The 24,322-nt window shown below is 35.5% G+C and overlaps 1 protein-coding gene across 39 annotated transcripts in view; it reads left to right on the top strand.

Moving 5' to 3' along the window:
• Pard3 (par-3 family cell polarity regulator) overlaps window positions 1-24,322 on the top strand; it is a 689,221-nt gene that overhangs the window by 359,529 nt on the left and 305,370 nt on the right. For 32 of the 39 annotated variants that reach the window (XM_074056357.1, XM_074056345.1, XM_074056332.1 and 29 more), the window contains 5 exons: window positions 373-755; window positions 4,803-4,942; window positions 8,499-8,627; window positions 11,092-11,130; window positions 23,766-23,954. In XM_074056357.1, the coding sequence (XP_073912458.1) occupies window positions 373-755; window positions 4,803-4,942; window positions 8,499-8,627; window positions 11,092-11,130; window positions 23,766-23,954 (880 nt within the window). The remainder of the gene's footprint in view (window positions 1-372; window positions 756-4,802; window positions 4,943-8,498; window positions 8,628-11,091; window positions 11,131-23,765; window positions 23,955-24,322) is intronic. The other 7 variants (XM_074056355.1, XM_074056356.1, XM_074056354.1 and 4 more) reach the window with 1 other exon arrangement.

Here is a 24,322-nt window from a genome sequence, read left to right as displayed (position 1 = left end):
CCTAATAAGATAAGATAAAAAATTGTATTGATAATGTTGTAGAGAGAAGGCTGCATTTGATTTTTATTAATATTAAAATTAGAATACCCCTGCTGTACTGAAAATTGATAGTGATTTACAGTTGAGAGCACTATATTTTATCTATAGTCAAAGATAGGCCTGCCATTTTTATTTAGTGAATGAGAAATTTATATTTGGAGAAACAGCTCTGCTTATATCAGAGCTCGCAAACTTGATTAACAAATGGGTTATCAGAATTTTGCTTTTCAGTTTCAACAGTCTGTCAGTTCTTATTGCTTAATTAGTATATTTAATTAAGCTTATGACATGCCAGTCTTCATTTGCTAATCTTCCATTCTTTCTGAAACCCAGAGCACAACATATGTTCCGCCAAGCCATGCGTACACCCATCATTTGGTTCCATGTGGTCCCTGCTGCAAATAAAGAGCAGTACGAACAACTGTCGCAAAGTGAGAAGAACAACTACTATTCCAGCCGCTTCAGCCCGGACAGGCAGTACATGGACAGCAGGAGTGTGACCAATGCTGGGCCTCAGGCTCTGCAGAGACCGCCTAGACTCACCCACCCGCCCGAGCAGATAGATGCTCACCCACGACTACCTCATAGTGCACACCCCTCCGCCAAACCACCGGCTGCCCCAGCTCTGGGCCCACAGAATGTATTTACTACTACTGCAAGCAGTGGTTATAACACCAAAAAAGTAGGCAAGAGGTTCAATATCCAGCTTAAGAAAGGTACGACCTAGCTTGTATTTGCTTGATGGAATTCCTTTTAAAAGTCAACCAACTAACCAAAAGCACCTTGAGTTTTGCTTTTTATGGTGCTGGGGAGTGGAACCTAGGGCCTTGCACATGCTGGGCAAGTAGTCTATTATTAGCTACATCTCCAGCCTTGAGTTTTAACTCAGTATTATGTGAAAAAACAACTTACAAGCTGATTGTGACTTCAACTCATGATCCTCAATGCCCCAGCCTCCCAAGTGCTGTGATTGTAAGTGTGCATCCCTAATCCTGGCTGCAGCTTACTTTTGAACATATTTAAAATTGTATTTTGTGGTTTTTAGATTCATTTTGCTATATAGAAATTAAAATGCAAAATTCAAATAATAAAACATTACAGCATTCCCAAGAAGCTTGCAGTTTCTTCTGCAATAAGATTTTGATAATGGGTCAAAATTGTTTCAGGGTTTTCTTTCCAAACCTAGAACAACAGTGAGGATTTGGCCTTTCACTTGGCGACTTGCTGTCCAGACATAACCTTTAAGGGAACGACTGGGGCTTGGGAACTTCCGCCCCCAGTACTTTGGTGCTGGGAGTGACCCATCTGTTTGAGGTTGTCAAAGGTTCCTACCATGTTGTCCAGCAGCCGGGCCTTGTCTCTTTGGTTGTGCTTTTCTAGAATACATGCTGTTTCCCTTCTTAAGGTGATGTGAGAAGTTGTCATCGATGTTGCTAATTCTTCCTACACCTTTACCAGTTGACTAAAGTGTCTCTCTTCCAAAGATGGTGGGTCCGTGTGTAGAGGGAGCATGTTTGTGTAGTTGCTTCCCCCACAGCCCAGAGTAGACTGCTGGACTCTACCTTTTAATAATACAGAGATATACTTTGGCTTTTCATCTTCCATTTTAGCCGGGCATTTTGATGCATTTTAAACTCATGTCTTTGGAAATGACTTCATTATGGAAAATATTGTTCTGAGCTCACCCAAGTGGATGGAAATCCATCCAGAGAGGATTTCTCCAGGTCATGTGGTTGTTGGCAGCAGGTTCTTACTGGACTTTTGGCTCCTGCCTGGTATTCAGATCATTCTTCTTTCCATCTGAGGCAGTGTTTACAAGGCTGCAAACTGCTACTTCCTTTCTAAGTCATACTCATTCACTGAACTTTGTGTGAACCACAGGAACTTTTTTCTGGTTACTGGCTTTTAAGTTCCAAACACTTGGTTTACATGACCAGGAGGTGACAGCTTGCCTATGTGCCTTGCAAATACAGAGGTGCGTCAGCAGAAACCCACTCTACCACTGCCCATTCCCCCATGATAGAAAGACCAGATTCTCTCTCCTCTTTTTTTCTCTACTTTAGTGTATAACCAAAACCTGTGTAACCAGGACTTAAGTGTATAACCAAAAATGTATCAAGAACCACAAATAGAGTTGTAGGGAAAAAAAAAAAGATTTTACCTGGAATCTTTCAATGAAGATAAAATAGTTTACTTGACTATTGTCATAATAATATTAGGTCATAAATATTGTCTCCCTTTTTTAGTAATAGAGGGATTTTCATTTTCATAATTATAGTTTCATACAACCAATAGGTTTAACAAATTGTGATATAATGTAGACTTTTTTAATGAAGTGAAAATTTACTTTCCATTAAAAGAACAATTTTCTTAAATATAGGCATTAGTAGTTTTGTTTTAATAGCATTTAGACAGATATGATTGCATTTATACAAGCTAATTTAGAAAGGTTATGCTTAATCAATATAAGAAAAATGGAAATGATGATTTTCTTTTAAATATTTTTCTGACCTTGAATAATCTAAATGAAGTAGGGCCCCATAGATATACCTTGATTTTAATTTACTATAGACAGAATGTATAACAAAAAGTACATACCACCTATGCGTGCTACCAGCACTTACAAATATTTGATAAAAGCACAAATTATGCTTACTATAAATAAGAAGGAGGAAGAATGCTGATTCCCTTTGATTAAAACCAAATACAGATATTTCAATAATTATTGTAAGAGAATTATTAAACAAGATTTCATTGTAGCTAGCAGGTCATTTTTTTTTTTTTGCCAATTTTTGTTCCATTTAAATTTTTAATGAAGTACATTAAAAGCATAGTGGGCTAGTGTTAAACTTTAAATTCATTTGAAGTATCATGTTTTGGAGTGACAGCAATTATTTAAAAAGTGGAATCAAATCTTAATGCTAAAAAGAAGCCTTTGTGGTAATTACTCTTTGACATAATTTTGGAACTATGACATATAACATGACAAAATAGAATAGCCTCAATATACTTGCTCCCATAATTATGATTTCTTAATATTTATTGCCATTTTGGCATTCTGAAATAGCCTGCTCTTTTCTAGAAATTAGCTTTTTATTAAAGTCAGAGGAGAAGGTCAGTAATCTGTTTCAGTCAGAGCAAAATGTTTTGTTGGCTTTGCTAAATGAAAATTGATATCTGTTTATCTTTCTTTTAAAGGTCATTGTCTGAACTTTTAGCTTACAGATTTAGGGGTTATTGCTGATATTTTAATAGAATTGAGGTTCATATAGCAGTCAGTCTTTGTAGTTCATACAAATTAATATTGCAAAAGGAGAATAATTTAGAATTCTTTCTTAATAAATGTTATTGCAAGTCATTAGAGTTCCGTGAAAGCACAGAGACATATGGAAAAGTCCCAGAAGTATAATTAGGAAAATTTCATATAGACAATATGCCATTCAGGTCTTCAGCACCGAAGACTAAAGAAATTAACAGTCCAGGCACATTAAAGTGACTTCCCACTAAAAGTAAATGAATGTTGTGTTTGAACTTCAGAATATTTATGGTAGGCTTTGTTACCAGTATTATTGAATATTTCTCCTTTAACCCACATTTTTATCTACCTGTATTTGTCTGTCCACGTATGTGTTATACCATTATCATAGCTTTACACTGAATGCTGCATCTAATTAATATACGCTGCCTCTAGATGTTTCTTGTTTATAAATCTCTTTATTCTTCTCATAACGAGCAAGCATTTGCTTAATATTATTTTAACTTAATGGAATCTAATATCCCATGAAGGGAGCTTTTTGTTGTTGTTTTTGCAAAGTTTAGGTAGAGATTACACATTATTAAAAGTGTTATAAAAATTCTGTGATTCATTAGAAGTATGTCATTATCTTCACTTTTTTTTCTTGGCACATTTTGGGTTATTGCATGTTGGTTCTAATGACATATAACCCCTTTTCTACACTGTATTATGCTCAGAAGATTGCTTGTCAAAAAAACTGCCAAAGAACTGAGAATTTAAATTATAGAAATAAAGAGAGTAATTTATTAATGCCTCATTATTTTTGGTACCTCTAAACATAACAGAGTGATCTTCAGACTTGGTAGCTCTGATCTGTAATGAGTTTTCACTGAGTAAGTGACCCTTGTTTTGCAGGGGTGGGGTGAGGGAATGGTGGCATATACATAGTAAGATGTAGATTAATTGGAAGAGAACTTCACGAAGATAACATGGTTCATGCTCTCAGTAAATTGCTGTAATTGTGGATGAGGAGGGTCTGCTACTTATATCTAAAATATTACTCAGTTCATTATTCTCATCTTCCTGCACGTTTTCTCCTCCCTGTTCTTACCTTCTTCTCAAATCCAGGTATGACTATTGCACAATAACACTTGATTTTTGAGGTACCATGGGTTGTAATTGAAGTTTTTTTTTCTCTCCTCAAGTAGAGCAATTGTTCATTTGATACTCAAAGACTTAAGATTGATTTAAGAAGTTTTAGCAGGCATATTTGTGTAATAAGCTTCATTTCTTTGAGAAGATTGCCAAAAGATTAATGGCTTTTGATAGATAAATCTTTTAAACCTTTTCTTAATTCAGATTATTTTTAAAAAATGTGTTACAACTTCTAAAGTATTTGAAGAAATATAAGCCACTGTGAATATTACAAAATGTGAAGTTCACCTGGGTCATAGCAACAAATCTTTGCTATGCAATATACATGTAAAATTCAGCATGACATCCTATTTTTTTTCTGTTACATATTTAGGTACAGAAGGTTTGGGATTCAGCATCACTTCCCGAGATGTGACAATAGGTGGCTCAGCTCCAATTTATGTGAAAAACATTCTCCCCCGAGGAGCTGCCATTCAAGATGGCAGACTTAAGGCAGGAGATAGACTCATAGAGGTGAGTGACTTCTAAGTAACTTCCATAATTCCTGAAAAGTTCCATTTTAAAGTGTTAATTTTTCACATTTTCATAAATTATGAAATTACACATTTTAGCATAAGTGTGTGCCACAAAATAATGTAGTCTGTTCTTTTTATTTTTATGTGTTAGCTAATGAGAAATTACCTTTTCTTTTAGATTACTTACAAATTCTTAGTTATTCAGATGTTTGGTTTATGAGGTAAGGTAACATTTTCATTATATAAGTACCCGGTCAATAAGGTTATATTTCTAGGTGGTTTTATATTTATGTTGGGCAACATAGAAAAGGTATCTACTTTTTAATCAGAACAGAAGCAAATGAAACAAAAATAGTATGCTTGAAGAAAGGAACAAGAGACATTTGAAATGGCAGCCTGGAGAATGAATTGAGACACCAAAGTCAAATGTCAGGAAAAAGAAAAACACATTTTGAAAATTTTCTTTTTGTACGTCATGGTTTTAGCTTCACTGGTGTTTGAGGCCATTGTGGAAACACATATGTAATTTCTGTTTGTGCACTTCATTAGCTCTTTTTCTTAGTGTTTTCTCCTGGAAACATCCTCTGGTTTTTGTTTGTTTTTTTGTGGCACTGGGGGTGGAACCCTGGTCCCTTGCATGATAAGCAAGTGCTCTTCCTCTGAGCCACAGTCCCCTCACCTCACAGTCTGTATTCTTGGCAGATACTGTGTTTTCACAGCAACTCTTATTTAAATACTAATGTCCTAGTTTTGACCTTCTAATTGAGTTCTCAAAAGATTTCTTTAAAGTAGCTGAACCAAAGAATAGTTTCCATATTTTTTCCCATTTATACATCTTGGGTCTTGATCCCTTAAATCTTATACCCTTCCTTTTCATTCTGTGCATGCAACAGCATTTTTTAAAGGCTAAGGACCAGGAATGATTTGAGCCCAAGTGATGTTTATGGCATTGCTTCCAGAAAGCTCCACATGTCCTTGGCATATAAACTATATAGTTTTAGTCCTACTTTGCAGTTTTGGCTTGTTTCATTTAGTAAGAGTCTCAGTTGTGACTTGAGACTTGAATCTAGTCTTCCTGGCTTCTAACATTCTTTTTTTTTGTGGTGCTGGGGATTGTAAACTGGTCCTTGCCAGTGCTGTCAGGCAAGTGCTATACCACTTTAGCCATGCCCCAAGCCCTTGTCTCTCTTTTACTGCTCCCCCGCCTCTCTCCTCCTCTTCTCTTTCTAGATATAATCACTGGGATTGTGAGTTTTACTTTCCACACATCACAGAGGTTTTGAGCAGTGGGAATGCCCTGCATCCCTGTTTCTTTACAATCAGGCTTTCTATTGCTGTCAGGTTTGTTTTAAATCTGAAACTTTAGTTTTGCATGTTTCAAACCCTGTCTTCTAATATCTATAATCGTATCTATTTAATATTGACAATTTCGTGGAAAGTGCTTCTGCATGTCTAGATATTTGGAATCATACACAGAAAGGTTTAAATATGGAGGCTTCTTAAAAAATTAAACATAGATCTGCCATATGATCCAGCAATACCACTCCTGGGGATATACCCAAAGGAATGTGACACAGGTAACTCCAGAGGCATCTGCACACCCGTGTTTATTGCAGCACTATTCACAATAGCCAAGTTATGGAAACAGCCAAGATGCCCCACTACTGACGAATGGATTAAGAAAATGGGGTATTTATACACAATGGAATTTTCCTCAGCCACAAAGAAGAATGAAATTTTGTCATTCACAAGTAAATGGATGGAACTGGAGAACATTATCTTAAGCGAAGTTAGCCAGGCTGAGAAGGCCAAAAATCGCATGTTCTCCCTCATATGTAGATTATAAACCTAAAACAAATGCAGTAATATTATTGCACATGGGTCACACACTAAGGGGAGACTGCACACAGGAGGAATAGAAAAAGGAAAGGAAACCTAAAACTTGAATGTGGTTGGGGTGCTCACTGTAGAGGAGCGAATTAAGTAATCTTAAATTGGCAGAGGCCACCATGGGACCAGGAAGTAGCTAAGAGGTCTGGTAGAGATGAAGCAATGTGGGTTGTAATACACATGTGCATGGAAGCAATGCTAGGAATCTCTCTGTGTAGCTATCTTTATCTCAAGCTAGCAAAAACACTATGTCTTTCTTATTATCTCTTACGTTTTCTCTTCAACAAAATCAGAGAACGAGAGGGAGGAGGTTCTGCCCGGAAGGGGAGGGGGGAGAGATGACCCAAACAATGTATACATGTGTGAGTACATGTAAAAACAATAAAATAAATGAATTTAAAAAAAAGGAAAAAGGCTTAAGTGACCAACGTTTTTCCCCTTATTGCCTAGAATCTTTTCACTTTCTCTGAACTGTTGTCACCTGTTTCCCACAGCACCTTAGTAGCAGCAGCATGTAAGATTGTTTTCACAGAAAAGCCAGTGTTCTAAGACATATTTCCACTACAGGAAGTTTTTGATATTACAACTTATTGAGTAAAATTTTAATTTTGTCTAGAGAGAACAATACAGAATTCTTTTTAAAAGAATTTTTATGTTCTTATTTCTCCTAACTATATAGAGCTTTTTGAAACTGATGTTATACTTCCTTTAAGATAAAACTAATGAGATTCCCCTAAGAACGGGAATCTCTTCTTCCTGCTAGAATTTGCTTATAACATTAAAACAAAACAAAACAACTGAGATGAGCTGTGCATGGTGGCACATGACTATAATTCCAGTTACTCCGAAGGTGGAGGCAGGAAGATTGAAGTCCAAGTCTAGTCTGGACAAAAAGTCAAGGAGAACCTATCTGGAAAATGAGCTGGGCATGGCAGTGCATTCCTGTAATTCCGACTCCTTGGGAGGCACAGTTAGGAGGATCACAGACCAAGGCTGCCCTGGGCAAGTATGTGAGATCCTCTATCAAAAAAACACACCCAAAAAAGGCTTGGAGGTGTGGCTCAACTGGTAGAGTGCACGTTCAAGTACCAGAAAAAAATAACTGAGAAGAAATACTGCTTCCCCTCTGTAACTGTTATTTTATAGTGATTTTTCATTAATATTTAGTGTTTATCTTTTACAGGTAGAATATTTCTCTTCATAATTTTCCATAAAGTTTTACTGAACCTTGCAACATTTGTACCAAAGCATTAAATATTGTTGATGTACTTTTACTCCTTCTTATAAGAACAATCCCTTTTTATTTTGGCATGAGAAAACTCGTGATATACAAGGCCATTAAAATACCTCAGTTCAAAAACCAGTAAGTTTTGTGTTAACTTGACATTTTAGATGCATTTATTTATTTACTTGTTAATGCCCAGGTGGTTGTAGCTTCTGGTTTATTGATGAACACTAAAAGATTTATTACTTCCTAGCTTACTTCATGATATCTGGTCTAGGTTTTTTTTAATTAGCCACAGAAGCTTAGTGATTATTAGGTCATGGCTGAATGTAGTATGGAACGAGTGTGTTCCATAGCAGATATGTTCAGTTCTAATGTGTGTCTTTTCTTGTTTTCTGTTTATACAAGATTGAGGCTGAAAACTTTCTGGTTGTTTTAGGTAAATGGAGTAGACTTAGCTGGCAAATCTCAAGAGGAAGTTGTCTCCTTGCTGAGAAGCACCAAGATGGAAGGGACCGTGAGCCTTCTGGTCTTTCGCCAGGAAGATGCCTTCCACCCAAGGGAACTGGTGTGTAAACTTAGAGCAGATGAAAGATTTCTCACGCACATGAGCCAGGGATCTGGGTTAGCTACCTGGCGGTGAATGTTTATGGAGACACTTTTTTCTAAGGAGTTTCTGTATTTTCTATTTCTTTCAGCCCTAACTCAATCCAAGCATTCTTGTCTCTACATCTCTTTTTGAGAAATGGACATTCTCAGAAATGAGTGCACAGGCATTTAATAAGCAGGATGTAGGGATATATTTAGATAATCAAGTGTTCATAATTGTATACTTTCAGATAAACTGACCAAAAGCAAAATGTCAGTTATTTCACAACTGTCACTCCAAAGCCATCATCTCCTCTACATATGACAAGTTTTCATTTTTCATAGTAAATGTAGCTTAGCCAATTAAAGATGCTTGCTTACTGTTGTATGAAAAGGAGTACCTTGTTTAAAAATTATTAATATTGAAAATAAAAAGACCTAAATGGCAGTAAGCCCCATGGCTATTAATCACCCCTATTGATAACCTTGTTTGGAATGACATAAAGAAATGAATGAAGCTTTGCAACTATCTGCACTTACCTCAGTACATCTATTACATAGTGACATTTAAATGCTATTGGTGGGAATTTAATATGTATAATACACATGTAGTTCTGAATATTTTTCTGCAAAAGGTGTTATGCTTCCTTTATATATAAAAATGACATATGGAGTCCTTGCTCCCATTTCCTGTGTTGGGAACAATAAATGCTTCTCTCTCTCCCCTCCCTTCTTGCCTATATTTTATCCTGTTATATTAAAATAAATCCTTGCTAAAACTTCATTTAAAAATGACATAGTTGGAATAACTGCCTTTATCTTTTGATGTGGTGAGAACATTGTATTATTTCAAGTACAAGTGGTATTTTAAATATTTTAAAACAAATTTGATTTGAGCCATCTTAGAGTATTTGACATCTCTCTCAGCCAGCTTTTAGCTGTAGTTAAACAACAGTTCCTCAGTAGAAAGTACAGTGGCAAGGTTTTAGGAGTGTAGTTCCCAAATTAGTCAGACAGACCTAATTCTCTTAGGTTATACTGTCAAGTATGGATGTGTCATGGTTGATAAGATTTTTCTTTTGTTATAAATAAAATAAATATTTTTGTCTTTATATAAATTACATTTATTTATATAACTATTTATCAAAAACAAAGGGTAAGTTTCAGTCATGAATACCCCATGTTCTTATTACATGTGATTACATGTGATTTTTGTCACAATTTCAGGCCATGATAGGTTGAGAAGCGAGCACTTTTGTTTTAGGTTGATTTTGAATTAATTATGAAAGCTTCTTTATATTTAAAAAATGTTTAATGCATTATTTGTCAATTTAAATTCAGTTTTCCATTTCCCCCCACTGTTATCCAATTTTGTGCTTAACATGCCACCTGATCCTAAATCTGGAGATGTCTCTATCAAATTGTAAATGAGCACTTACCAGAACCACCCCCCAGCTTTCCAGGGATTTGATGAAGCTTTCATTCTTCCTGGGCGTCTCCCAGCCATGATAGTAGTGTTATCAGATTGCCAGGCATAGACACTGCTCTTCAGCAGCCTCCAGAGCGAGTGCCAGCACACAGCCAGCCTGAGGTTATTCGGCTTCTCCTCCAATTTGGGTCTTCCAAGCTTCTGTTTTGCCCGTCTGCTGCCTCTCTTTTTTTTCCCCTTGGTTATTTAATTTATTGCTTGTGAGCTTTTCATTAAGGAGTGAGCCAGTAGACTGTCAGTCTATTATGCACATTGCAGCTGCTTTTCAAGATTCAAAAGAATAAAATTCTGAAAACTTAAAGGAGGGGGGCATTTAAAAATGAGGGGGGTATTTAAAAATGATCTTTAGTGTAATCCAATTAGTGTAACTCCTTTCTCCTTTCCTCTGTTTGGGGTGTCTGTGTTTGAATTCTGTGGGCTGTAAGCTACATACTTTCATCAATATGTGCCTTTAAAAAAAAACAAAAAAACCTAAGTTCCACCTTGTCAGTACCCTATACTATATGGAAAAAATTACCATCTTTATTTCCTGTGTAATATATTAAAGTAGCTTGGGATTATAGGCTGTTATTATCTGTCTAGCTATCAAATGACCCTATACTGTAAAACTTAGAGTTGGTTGGAAAAGTTAAAAAACAAAGCTAGAAACTGCCATGATGAGGAAGTCAGTTTAGTGAAATTTGTTTCCCTACAAATAATAAATTCATGATGTAGTATGAATGAGAAAGTGAAAATTTATTATCTAGAAAACATTTTTCAAAATCTGCACAAGAATACCACATATAACAGTGGAAGTTTGAAAGACAGAGTAATATACCAGCCATCATATAATCACCCTTACAGTTTGTGGACTTTAAGAACCAACAAAATCTCCTTTCAAATAAAGCATTGTGTCCCTGTGTGTTAAAGATGGCTTTGGTCAGTCTGTATTTATGTTTTTCTTCGATTCTTCTAGAATGCAGAGCCAAGCCAGATGCAGATTCCAAAAGAAACGGTAAGAGCTTTGTCTTTTGCAGGATATAGAGATGTTGGAAAGATAAATAAAGCTAACTTCTTACTAATTGCATATGACATTACTTGCCCTGCCTTTTTGCCAAAGTAGTCTTATTTTATAAAACAGCTATGGTTCTACCCCAGATGGAATGTATGTTGTGATTAGTTTTGGTCAGACAGACATAAAAAAGAGAGAGACATTAATAAAGTCACTTCCTATCATTTGTATAATACAAGAGAACAACTTTGGTAAAGTTGGCAGTTCGACAAATATGGCAAAGTACTTCATGAGTTGTGAAATACTATACGTTTCTATAAAACGGGGAAAATGTTAATAAAAAAACTTGATTCATGCACAGAAAAAAGCAAGGACTAAGTACAATAAAAAGTATTATAGAAAGGAAAATTAAACTGGTATGTCAGTAATTAGGGTAACATTATTGTCAGACTAATTATAAAGGGGTACTTTCTCTCATAAAAGTCAAATACTCTCAACTCAGATTAAAGTGCAGATGTAGTTGTGTCTTATTTAGAAGACAAAACCTAGTTTGGAGTGGAAATAAAGGGGGGACCACAATGAAAGGAAGGATTCCTCTGCAGCCTCTGCAATGATGCCATACTTGGAATTGAGAGAGGGGGTTTTTATGTTTACACTTAGTTTATATCTAGTAGAAATTTTTACAGCATCATTTGTATGTCAGAAACATAGCACAAAAACTTATCATTCATAAACTTCATTCTAAATAGAAAGAAGATGTAACAAAACCCTATCCACAGAGGGTAATATTAGTACATATCTTTCCAAAACTTGTATTAAGTAAACCAAAAAAGTGAGACTATAAAGGATTTGGGGAACATAACTAGCAGGTTTGATTTTCTGTACAGATTTACAAATAGGCAATTTCAAACTAATAAACAGAATATTACTTTCAAACAGTCTCTCCTTCTAAGATGAATGGTAAATCTGACTTCAGAGTAAAGTCAGTAAACAACACTGAGAATTATTACCATTTGTAAGTGTAGGTTATAAAAATTCATGGCCTTGAAATTTTGTTTGTAACTATATAGGTCAGGGCTATATAATCAAAATCATAATGGTATTTACATGTTGAGGATATAGGTTAGGAGGTGAGGGCAGACTGGAAAGATTGATTCTAAAGATTAAAATGGAGCACAAGAGCCACTTATAACTTTAATAGACAATAACTGTGGCAAAGTATAATGTAAAGCTACATCATGGAATTGCAACAGGAATGGAAAAGTAGATCAGATAGAACAAATTAGTGATGCTAGAAACATGCATGGTGTACACATGTTATATGTGTACATATCTTAAAGATGACATTTCAAAACAGTGGTAAAGTATGGTGTACTTAGTGTTTAAACGCTGCCAGGTCACTTTTAAAGTTATTATTTATCTATTTGATGCCTGGGATTAAACCCAAGACCTCTCATATGCTAGAGCACTCACACTACCCCTGAGCTAGACTCCAGCCCACCATTCCCTTTCAAAAGCTAGATTCCTTTTTCTCACCATATACAAAAATAAGTTCCAGGTGATTAAAAAAAAATTCTGGAATGAAAAGTTTGAGTAACCAATACCTATCTGAGCACAACAATGCCCAGGTGTCATGAGAGAATGGATTGACGTATTTGTACACACCCAGTCCCCAACTCACCATGGTTTTCCTTATGACTTCTCAGCTTTGTGATGGCATGAAAGCATACACATTCTGTTTTTCTCTTTCAGTGTTGTGTTTAATCAATTGCAGGAAATACTTAGTACTTTATTATAGAAGAGCCTTCACCATAGATGATTTTCTGCAAATGTTGGCTAACGTTAGTGTTCTGTAGACATTTAAGTTAGATTGGGGTAAACTGAGAAGCTTAGGAGGTTAGATATATCAGGTGTATTTTAACTTGTGTTTATTTCCATTGTGAGTCAAGGAACATACGTCTTTTTACATACGTAAAACTTTTTCCTTTTTGTATTACAGTGGTCATACCCTAAAACAGTTACAAAATAAATGCTGAAAGGAAAATATTTGCAATGTATTCTTGGATGAAGTGCCATTCCTTTATGGTTCAGAATTGAAATAGCATAGAATTTTTTGGAAAACAGACTGACTTGACACATAAACTACATCTTTTAAGGTCTAAACAGTCTGAGATGGGAAATGTCAATATAAGAAGTATAGATAGGCATGTTTTTTCAAAACATGGTGTCAGTTCTGTTGATGAAAGAGATGATTTGCAATGAACTTTTTGGTCACCAAGGAGAAGCAGTGGTTTTAGAGGTGATATTTTGTTAAGAACTGCCAGGAACACTGTAACTTCCAAGCTTGTGTGTTCCTGAGAGCAGCCAGAGCAACTGACAGTCACCTGAAGGAAGAAGTGAAGGTTACACATGCATGTGTGTCTGACTTGTGATTATGAATTTTTTTTTCATTTTTCTTTTATTATTCATATGTGCATACAAGGCTTGGTTCATTTTGTTTTTTTTTCTAATAGGAATTTTTCAAACTAAATGAAAAGCACAGTTTTGTCATTCCCTACTCCAGCTTTTTTTTTATTTCTTCTTTTTTTTTTTGTCCTGATATCTGTGCCTTTCTATTTTGTAGATATAGAAATTTGGCAGAGCAGAGTCTTTACCTCCCTTGAATCACCTATGGCAAGGGTCTGTTTGGTCATTTTAAAGATTGCCAATTCTTGACACATAGTGGAACTCAAGAAAAACTATGACAGGAGTTCTGCTGTTTTTATTACTATTTCTTAATAATTTTCTTTTGTGTTAGGTTCTAGATCTGTGAAATCCTAGATTACTTTTCTTTTTTTCTTAATCCTTGAAAGGGGATGGTGCATCAGAGGTTTTACCATGAATCTGGGTCCAATCCCTACTTTTTCTTGTGAACTTCCTACGGGCTGATTTTGGAGGAAACCATGGTTCATCTACTTTGACCCACAGGAAAGGTTCCTATGCGGAGAGTTCCAGAGGAGGCATCTTCATGCTGTCCGGAGCTGTGTGTGATTTATACAGGCTCACAGTGTCTTTCCCATTTCAATGTTTGACGTTGCTCATAGCTCTGCAGCACTATCAGTGCTGACATTTATTCATCTGTTACTATGCTAAGCTCTTTATGTAGATTATTTCATTTAATCTTTACAGTATCCACGACTTAGTGGCCAATATTATCCTATTTAAATCAGAGGGAAAAAAGAATGAATTTAGGATGCTCCAAATCTCTGAGCCAGGAATGAAACCAGGTTGTCTTAACACTTGGGAAGAATTTAGTTCTCTTCTTTATTGGTTGTTGTGGAACAGTTTGGTATGTGGACTTAAAAAATAGAAAGTAAATATGTATGTGTAGTTTAGGGTAATGCAGGGTGGGTGAGCTCCATGTTGGATGTTGATGTAATGTTGTTGATGACTGAATTTTACTGAAACAAATGAATGAAGAATTCCTGTTCAGATGGTGTCATATTAATTGAGGTACGAGAAGAGATCTTTTGCTTTTTTATGTTACTAATGAACTTTATGCAGACTTCAGTGGACTATGTGCTTCCTATCAGTAACTCTCTTCACTGGTTCCACAGTCAAGTTTGTTCTTCCCCACTCTAGTTACCGACTTTCTCCTTACCTGGGCTGCTATACCCATTTAGATAGGCAACTTCAAAGTATTCAACCTATTTCATAAGGATTTCCCACACCATAAATAGAGTTCTCACCTTTCTCTGATTCTTCGTCATATTCATTTCTGTTGTTTGTATTTGTGGAGTGAATTTGTCTGTCTTTATTGCTTATTTCCCTGAGATTGTAAGCACTTTGAGAGTGTACATGTCCTAAATCCCATAGCTTCTTGACTTACCCAAAGTAAAGCATAATTAATTTATTCCTTGGTTGAGTATGATAACTGTCTGTAACTGATTTAGTCCAAGAAATGAAGCAGGATGTTTAAGTTTGGTGAATAGGTTCAGTTGTTCGTAGACCTTTTGAATTTTTGAGAGGTAAGCTCCCTGTACATCTTCCTACCATTGTACAATTCATGAGAGTAGGGCTTAGATCCCTAGGTTATCCACACAAGGTTGGACAGAAAGCTGAATTCTTTAGCTGAGGCCTGAGCCTGCCTGCTTCATGTTCTGGAGGAAGTCCTATGCCTTTGAAAAGTATGAAGTCACTTGGTAGTGACTCATATGGATGTCCAGGTTGGGAATGATAATACTCAAGTATGTTGAGGTTCTCTAGAGAAAGAAAAGCAATAGGTTGTGTGGTTTTGTGTGTGGGTGTGTACATGTACGCATGCCAAAAATTATGAGGGATTGGCTTAGGCAATTGTGGAGGCTGGTAAGTTCAACTTGGTAGTGTGGGCTGGCAGGCTCAAGACCCCAAAGAGGAGATGAATGAGATCTACTCCAAAGGCCAACAGCAGGCCCTAAGAGAGATGATGGTGCAGACAAAGAGTTCCCCCTTACTCAGGGAAACTGGTCTTTCCGTTCTATTGTGGCTTCAACTGATTGGATGGTGCCCACCCACATTATGGAACGCAGCAGTTTTTCTAACATTTTACTGATTTAAATAGTAATGTCATTCAAAAACACTCTTGAAGTTGACACTGCAAATTAAGCATCACAATGAGGTAGTGAATTTATATACTGGCTACCAAGTCTTGACATACCAAAATGCCAGTTTCTTTCCTGGGCTTCAAATAGGACTAATGCCATTTTGCTTTGGATGTCCCATGAACTCTTGGAAAGGACCCTATGAGAATGTAGTTGTATGCTAAACCAAAGCAGAGCTATTGGGTTAAAGTGGAATGTTAGGAAATAATAGTTTATAGATTATACTAGATTGTGGAGATAAGATACAACGCATGCTTAAATTTCATACATTCAGAGTGTATTCTCTAGAGTTATTGGACTTGCCCTACAGAAACTACAGGGATATATCAGGGATTCTTTGGGAACTTCCCTTAAGATCAGGTGATATCTTGATAGGCTCGTTTCAGAAAAGTTAGAGCCTCAATTTAGAAATTTAATGAGCTAGGTAGTAAGTATGGCCATTAGTGGGTTCCTTTAACTAATGTCTGTAGTAGATCAAGTGTAGGCTGTTACACTGATCCCACAATGGCAGACTAAGCATGTAGGAATCTTTGAGGAGCAAGTTTGAGAGTTTTTACATCTTCATTCAAATCAGTTCAGGTTCTTTGGGATAAAATCATCACCAAACATAAGCCTGTAGTGTAAATTAATTTTAATTCTGTGGATATCCCACGTGTAAGCATACAAAACTCTGTAATTTGAGATTTTGGAGAAACTAACAAATGCTAATCCTGTGTTGACCTCAATAGTTTGAGTTTAAGAATCAAATGTTATTATTGTCACAAAGAATTCTGTAACACATATGCTGCTTCTTGTGCTTTAACTGCTGATGCAAATTTATTTTAAAGCAATCTTATTTCAAAATTGAGTCCAAATAGTTTCATGATTGTAAAGAAGTAATAGTGCTTTTTTGTAGTGAGCCTTTGTACCAATTTGTAAGGAATTTATTTGTGATTGATTCCTATTCCTGTACTAAGCCATTGTTTTCATAATGTTTGCTGTGTTTCCCTTTGGGAAATATATTTTAATTATTTTTCATTGCCAGTCATCCTTTTGCACCATAGTGAAAAATTGGTGTCTTTATAGCTTACAATTTTTTTCTATTAAATGGTTTTACTTATAATAAAGACTGTTTTAGATATGTAAGACTGTTCTGGGCTAATTACTCTATGTATTTTTTCCCCTGAAATATAAGAATTCCAGAGTACTTTTTACCTCCGCTCCCCTGCTGTCAGTATTTTACCACATTTGATATATAGTTTTCTTCCCCTTCTCCTTCCTCCACTCATTCTTCCCTTCCTTTTCCCACATAAGTGAGAAAAAAATTCTAGACATAGTTGCTAAATGCCTCCGTGTGTATATCTGAAGACAAGGACATTTTCTCAAGTAACTGCATCATTGTTTTGAAAATCAGCACATTAACATTGATTTAATGCTATTATAATTGCCAATTGTACCAATTAATGTCCCCTTTATAGCAGACACAAATACAATAATATTCTTGAATCGTAAGAATAGAATGGTGGTCTACTTTCCAACTCAGGACCATTGGTGGCATTTAGTTGTCATGACTCATTGGATTCTCCTAAACTGGAACATTTCTTCAATTTATCTTTGTTTTTCATTTTTGAAAACCAAATTACTTAAAGCAAATTTTTAATTTTTAAAGGGCACATTGCTTTGAGAATGTATCTTAATTTGGGTTTGTCTGATGTTTCTTTGATTGGATAGATACTTGTCTGGACAAACATTAGAGACAATGACCATAAAACATTTTTCTTCAGTATTCTTATTATCAAAAAAATTTTAAATCTATTTGGCATGTTCTATTTGAATTAGGAAAGGGCACAGTAAAGCCAGGTGTGATATTTTATCTTAGTAAGAATAATTAACCTTAAAATACCGGCATAAGTAGCATACACAAATATTCATCTCACATCTGAGATAAATCAAAATATAGAACTTAAACTTTGAAGTGTGACTAGAGGGTTATTTTATGCAAAAAATCAGGTAATATAGTTTCTGTTAAAAAAATCCTCTTAAATTTTTTAATCAGAAATTTAAACGATTGCTCATATTTGTATGTAAGATCTGCCTGTTGTTTAATATCCTTACAATGAATAAGTGTATTCTCACTTTAGGATCTATAAACATTTGTCTTAGATGTGAGGATATAAGGCCTGCTGCCATGCCCCTTGTTTTATTAGAGCCATCCATGTACTCATCCACAGTCCCTCTTCCCTTCCCAGTACCAGCCCTACCCAACATGCTGCTCTCTGTCAGCCACCCCATCCTATGTTTCTTTACATGTGTCTGTCTCTTCATATAGTGTTTTTGAGGAATGGAAATTAAATAGATGGCACACTATATTTTTTGTTACAAAAGTAATGCATATTGACTATAGGAAATTGAAACAGAATAAAATTAAAATCACCAGCAATTCTGTGATTTCATTGTCATCATTTCTATGTATTTTTCGTAATTTTCTTCTTTAGCTATATAGCTAACATAAATCATGACCCTGATCCATATCCTGTAGCTGACAAATATCATGCCCCAGGCAAACTGGAGATTGGCATAAAGCCCTCCCTTGTGAAGCTTCTTACTGATGTAGAAGACAGCCATTCAACCATGGATAAAAATAAACTCTTGATGCTTACAAATGTGTGACATACTGGAAATTAGGAAAAACCCACAGAGTGAAACATAATTTCTTTTAATCATAAATAATTTTCTAGCTCCCTAAATATTTTTCTAAAATGCTTTAATAGCTGGGTGGTATTCCACTGTTTAGGTATATCTTAATTTACTTAACTTTGTGTCATACATTTAGTTAATTAAAATAGTGAGCAAGCTCACAGATCTCTGTCCATGAGCACAGTTTTTAAGGCTATATTGCTACAGTAATATTTTGGTTTAGGCAACTGTAGAGGCATTTAATAAGTATTATCAAATTGGCTTCCATAAATAATGTTCTATATTTTTATACATGCCAATTCAACAACATTATAAGAAAACACTTCTTTTTTTTTAAATTGGTATATATTAAATTTTACCTAGTAAGGGCTTTCATAATGACATTTCCATACATGTATATAATGTCTTGGACCAAATTCACCTCCTCTCTTGCCTTGTTTTCCCTTCCCCTTCTACCTCAGTGTAGTGATCCCTTTACATTCATGGCCTTAGTTTTGTTTTGTTTTCCCCTAGATTCCACAAATGAGAGGAAACATGCTTGTCTTGTGGGACTGGCTTTTCTCACTTAACATGATGATCTCCAGTTCCATCCATTTCCCAGCAAATGATATAATTTCATTCTTCTTAATGGCTGAATAAAGCTCCTTTGTGTATATATACCACATTTTCTTTATCCACTTATCCACTGATGGGCAGGTAGGCTGATTCTGTAATTTGGTTATTGTGAACAGTGCTGTGATAGACTTGTGTATGCTGGTTATCTCTATTGTATGATGACTTTGATTCTTTCAGGTATATACTGAGAAGTGGTATGGCTGAATTTTATGGGAGTTTTATTTTTAACTTTGAGGAACTACTTACTATGTAGCCCATGCTGGCTTTGAACTTGAGACCCTCTTGCCTTAGCCTGCTGAGTGCTGAAATTGCAGGTGTGTACCACCTCCAATTCCTGGAACAGTTTCAACAGGTGGCATTTTTCCATTTGCATACATGTGTACACACTATTTGCACTGTATTTACTTCCTGATTTGAAGTAAACTGTGAGCCATTTGTTGACTTCCGTTCGTAGATTGTTTTGCACATCTTTCATTGAAGTAAGATTGAGCCTTGTGCCTGGAGGCCTATTCATTTTTCTGTTCATCTCTTGTTCACATCCCCTTCCATGTGGTTTGGGAGTATTCCTCATTTAATTCCTAATTTGTCATGTACTTTTGAGGCATAAGGATATTCATTCATTGAAGAAGGACAGGTAGAGAAGTCAGTGAATCATAGTGGAGTAATAAATTGCTTACCGTGTCATTTATTTCATAATAAATAAATATAAATTTATTTCATAATTGGAGGGGGGATGAAGCAGAATGATGGAGGGGTAGTCAAGTATGATATATTTGATATATTGTAAGAACTTTTGTAAATGCCACAACGTACCCCCACAGAGCACAATAATAAAAACAAAAGATAAAAAACCTCAGAAGGCAGAGTAAAATAGACATGTCAGGCATGGTGGTACACACCTGCAATTCCAGCACTCAGCCAGATACTATGCTTACTTCTATAATTTCATGATCTTATGTGTGTTTCTTTTGCCTGTCTCCAAAATATTTTATACATTCTTATAAAAATCTTAAATCTGTTGAGGCTCAGAGATTACTGTTTATGTGATTATTTTACTGATGTCTAACATAATTTTCATTTCCTTTTCTATAGGAAAGTGAACCTGTGATGTAGGCTAACTTTAGAGTCAGAACTGCCCCTGGGTAGCCATGTCCTCATAGCTATTGGGACCATTGTTGAGGGAAGAAGGATCGTTAGGGCATGGTAGAGGCCACTGAGACTAGATTTCTGTTTCACTATAGATATAAATGTACATCTGTTCTGCTTTTCTGAGTATAGTGGGAAACTAAATAGCTTTCATAATATCCATTCAGTAGACTCCCTATTTTTAATATGCTTAGCAAAAATGCCCTTTGTTTTTAGGGCATAAAAAGACAAAAATACCAATGGATAAGTGAGCAAAGAAAGAACTAGCAGGTTGGATTAATAGAAAAAATTGCTGAAGCTATACATACATGTGTGTATATAAGAGATACACATGACATCTGTGTTCAAGTGGTGGTATAGAAGTGACTTGAGCAACTTACAGAAAGCACATTTATTCCGTGTTGTAGAAAGAGCGTGACTCAAGAAATAGTTGATAAGGTATAGAATCCAGATGAAATAACAGGTCTATAAGAAATTGGCTGTTACTTTTTAACAGGATGTGGAGACCCCCATATAAATATGGCTTAGTGAAAGTTCTCAGTAATAAAGCATTTCAGAAGGTTTTTGAAGAGCAAATTTTTAAGATTTTGCTCCTAGAGAATTAAGGTCTAAAAGCTAGCATTAATCTTAGTCTGATGTCAAGAGCCAGATGGATTAATAATGAAATATACAGTGTTTCACTTAACTGTTTTTAATGATAATAATGGCTTAAGATTTGATAAGAGAACTGAAAAAGAGTATTATTCCCATCCTGCAGTTTTTATAATAAATGAAACCTTTCCATGCAGAATGTGGTTGTTCTTTACTCTTTCAGAGTAAGGCAATTAGGAAGTGATTCCAACTTGATTAAAATTTTTCTTCAAGTCAACTCCTTGTCTTGATTTTTCAAGTAGGAGAAATGAAAATTTTAAGTCTTTGTGTAATGTTATGGAAATGTCAAAATCAGTAAACATGAAAAAGTCACAGTGAAGATTTGAATCAGTAAATGACAGTTAAGAACCTCCTAGATCTGTGGCAAGTGAATGCAGTGATCAGCATACACCCAAGGATCAGTGTTGGTGTCCGTGTCTTTTCAAATGCAGCTTTCTTAGCAATAAAAATACTGATTGACAAAGTAACATTATCTTTTAATTACATCTGAATTTTAAATAGAAGGAGACAATGGTGTGTTAGATGTTATTAATGCTGTTTTTGTACTTCAAATATTATGTTTTGCTTTATTTTTTTATTTTCTGTGTTCCTGAGGATGCAAGTCCTTGCGCATTCTAGCTGAATGCTCCACCACTGAGCTATATCCCCAGTCCCCATATGGCATATTTTTTGTAACATTTTACATTGAGGTAGTATTATTTATTCACCCAAAGTCATTCTTTAGTATCTTTAATTGTTTTGAACTGTATGAAAAAACAAAAATTGAATCTCTGTGTTTATAGAGCAATATGTGAATATAAATGCTTCTGTATAATAAATGTGTCAACATTTTCATATGGGTAATTGATCTTTATTTCTCTCCAATACATTGGTTTTGTTTGAGTTATAATTGTTCTTTGGGAATATTTTAAATATAAGAAAATGTTTATAATAAGCAGACTTAGTCTTCTTTTGGATTTCGATATAAAATGCATTTACTTTGAGTAGATAACATACATTGCCCTGTATCTTTTCAACTCTTATTATTTCGCTTTGTTTATTAGATACTACTCATGTTTTAGAAACAGTCATGATTTTATTTTATCAAAATGTTCCTCATCCTCAGTAACTATGAGGCCATCCTTTAGTTATCACAAAAAATGTCCTGCCGTGGGGTTGGGAGGGTTGTTCTTCAATAGAGTATTTGCCTAGTATGCACAAGGCTCTGGTTTTGATCCCCAGAGAGAGAGAGAGAAAGAAAGAGGGGTGGGGGGGGGCTAACATTGAGTATTAGTAAATTAGAAATGTCACTTTATAAATCACATTATTATGGATTTAATTATTCAGTAATAGCATATATTTTGTATTATGATAATCTTAAAAATCACAGATGAATATTGTATTTCCAAAATTTATCCAGTTTTTAATGCTTTAATTCAGACAGTTGAGATTACAAGAGAAATCCCTAAATTCCCTTTAAAATTGTTTTATCATTGTTATGTTCATTTTGGTTCAAATGCAAAGAAAAAGTCAACCCAGTTTTCATCAAGTGTACTAGCCAGCTTTTATTTGTAAGTGAAAATTTTTTGAAACCAGTTTTCTTAAAGGACACCTTATGTTCCATCCTAACTACATACCAAAATTTATCCAGTTTTTAATGCTTTAATTCAGATAGTTGAGATTACAAGAGAAATCCCTAAATTCCCTTTAAAATTGTTTTATCATTGTTATATTCATTTTGGTTCAAATGCAAAGAAAAAGTCAACCCAGTTTTCATCAAGTGTACTAGCCAGCTTTTATTTGTAAGTGAAAATTTTTTGAAACCAGTCTTCTTAAAGGACACCTTATGTTCCATCCTAACTACATACCATTCTATGTCTTACTGTTCTTTAATAATAATTTGATAATTACAGTTTGAATGGGTAAATGGATGCTGGAGAAATATTTCAAAGTTGGGAAAATGGGAGGAAGAATGGGTTGTGAGGCTAGATGGAGGAGATTTGGAGAGCCTGTGCCACACAACCATTCTGTGATTAAGAATACTGAGCTTCAAAAGCCCTCTGGTCTTACGATTTAGGAATGACTCACATAGAGATGGTAGGTGAAGCTCTGGCCTTGGTGAGATTGCTGAAGAGGAGGTCAGAAGGCACCCTTCTTCCTTCTTCCCCCCGGCGTGGAATGTTCCTGAACAAGAGTGTGCTGTCTCACTGTATTTCATGAGCCTATAGCTTAAGCTTTCATACCTCCTCTCCATTTTAAGGGAGATGGGGAAAAGTTGGTTGATCCTAACTGTGTTGTATTTTGAAACAGTCTTCTTAGTGCCCACAGTTATGAAATTAAAGCTTGATGTATAAGTAATTAATTAAACAAGATAAGTAATAATCACCAGCTTTATTATGTGTGATACAATATTGTGGGAAAAAAATTTCCTAGCTGTGGTTTATCTCTATGTTGCCTCTCACCTAAATACCTTTTTCTGTTGAATTTGTATCATCAGGATTTATTAATATTTGTGAAGAAAAAAATATACCATTAGTGAACATTGAGCTCTTAATGACGGTGAAGACTTCTTATAGAAAGAAAAGGGGGGAATGAATTTATTTATTTTTACTTCAGTTGCTGTTTTCTCTTGTGGTTTAGAAACCATAAACAGACCAAAAGAAAAAGAAAGAAAAACCACATACATAAATTTGAAACTCTAGAAATGTACATGTCTTCATTCCCTCTGCTGCATTTACCCATGTTCCTCAGAATCTGATGGAGGTTTGTTTCAGGTCACATGAAGACATCCACAGCTGCTCCAGGAGTCATGCAGAGAGGGGTGCAGACGAGGTGTTCTGGTGGAAATACAATGCCTATGATGATTAAAGAACTGTTCCTTAGCTGTCTTTTGAACAGTGTGAAGTGGAGACATTGGCATATAATGCTCTGTGCAATTTTGTTCCCCACTAGAAAGCAGAAGATGAGGATATTGTACTCACACCTGATGGCACCAGGGAGTTTCTGACTTTTGAAGTTCCACTTAATGATTCAGGATCTGCTGGTCTTGGTGTCAGTGTCAAAGGTAACCGGTCCAAAGAGAACCATGCAGATTTGGGAATCTTCGTCAAGTCCATTATTAATGGAGGAGCAGCATCCAAAGTAAGCCAGGTTTATCAAGCATATGCCCAACTAACAAAAATGTTTAATTTCCACCCTGTTCCTATTTTGGAAGTGTATTCAAGTAACACGTTTCCTACTAATTTACAATATCCCATCTCTGACCAAACAACAAGGAAATGGCACTGATACGTAATTTTTGGATTGAGCCCATCACTTCAATTCTTCTTGTTCTCACAGGATAATCTGTGCAAAGACTTAGCACAGGTCTTGGCTTGTAGTGAATGTTAATCTTTTCCCCTCTTCTCCCCTGTTTGTAAGTCACTTGTGTTTCTCAGCCTAGACAAAATTTCCTTGCTGTTTGTGAAGGGGACACTTCTCAACAGGTCTAGTAGCCTTGAATTTGCACA

Source organism: Castor canadensis, chromosome 15, assembly GCF_047511655.1.
Source record: "Castor canadensis chromosome 15, mCasCan1.hap1v2, whole genome shotgun sequence".
In the NCBI taxonomy this organism is placed as follows: domain Eukaryota; kingdom Metazoa; phylum Chordata; class Mammalia; order Rodentia; family Castoridae; genus Castor; species Castor canadensis.
Note: the sequence above shows the minus strand (reverse complement) of the source record. Positions and strands in the feature narration are given on the sequence as shown.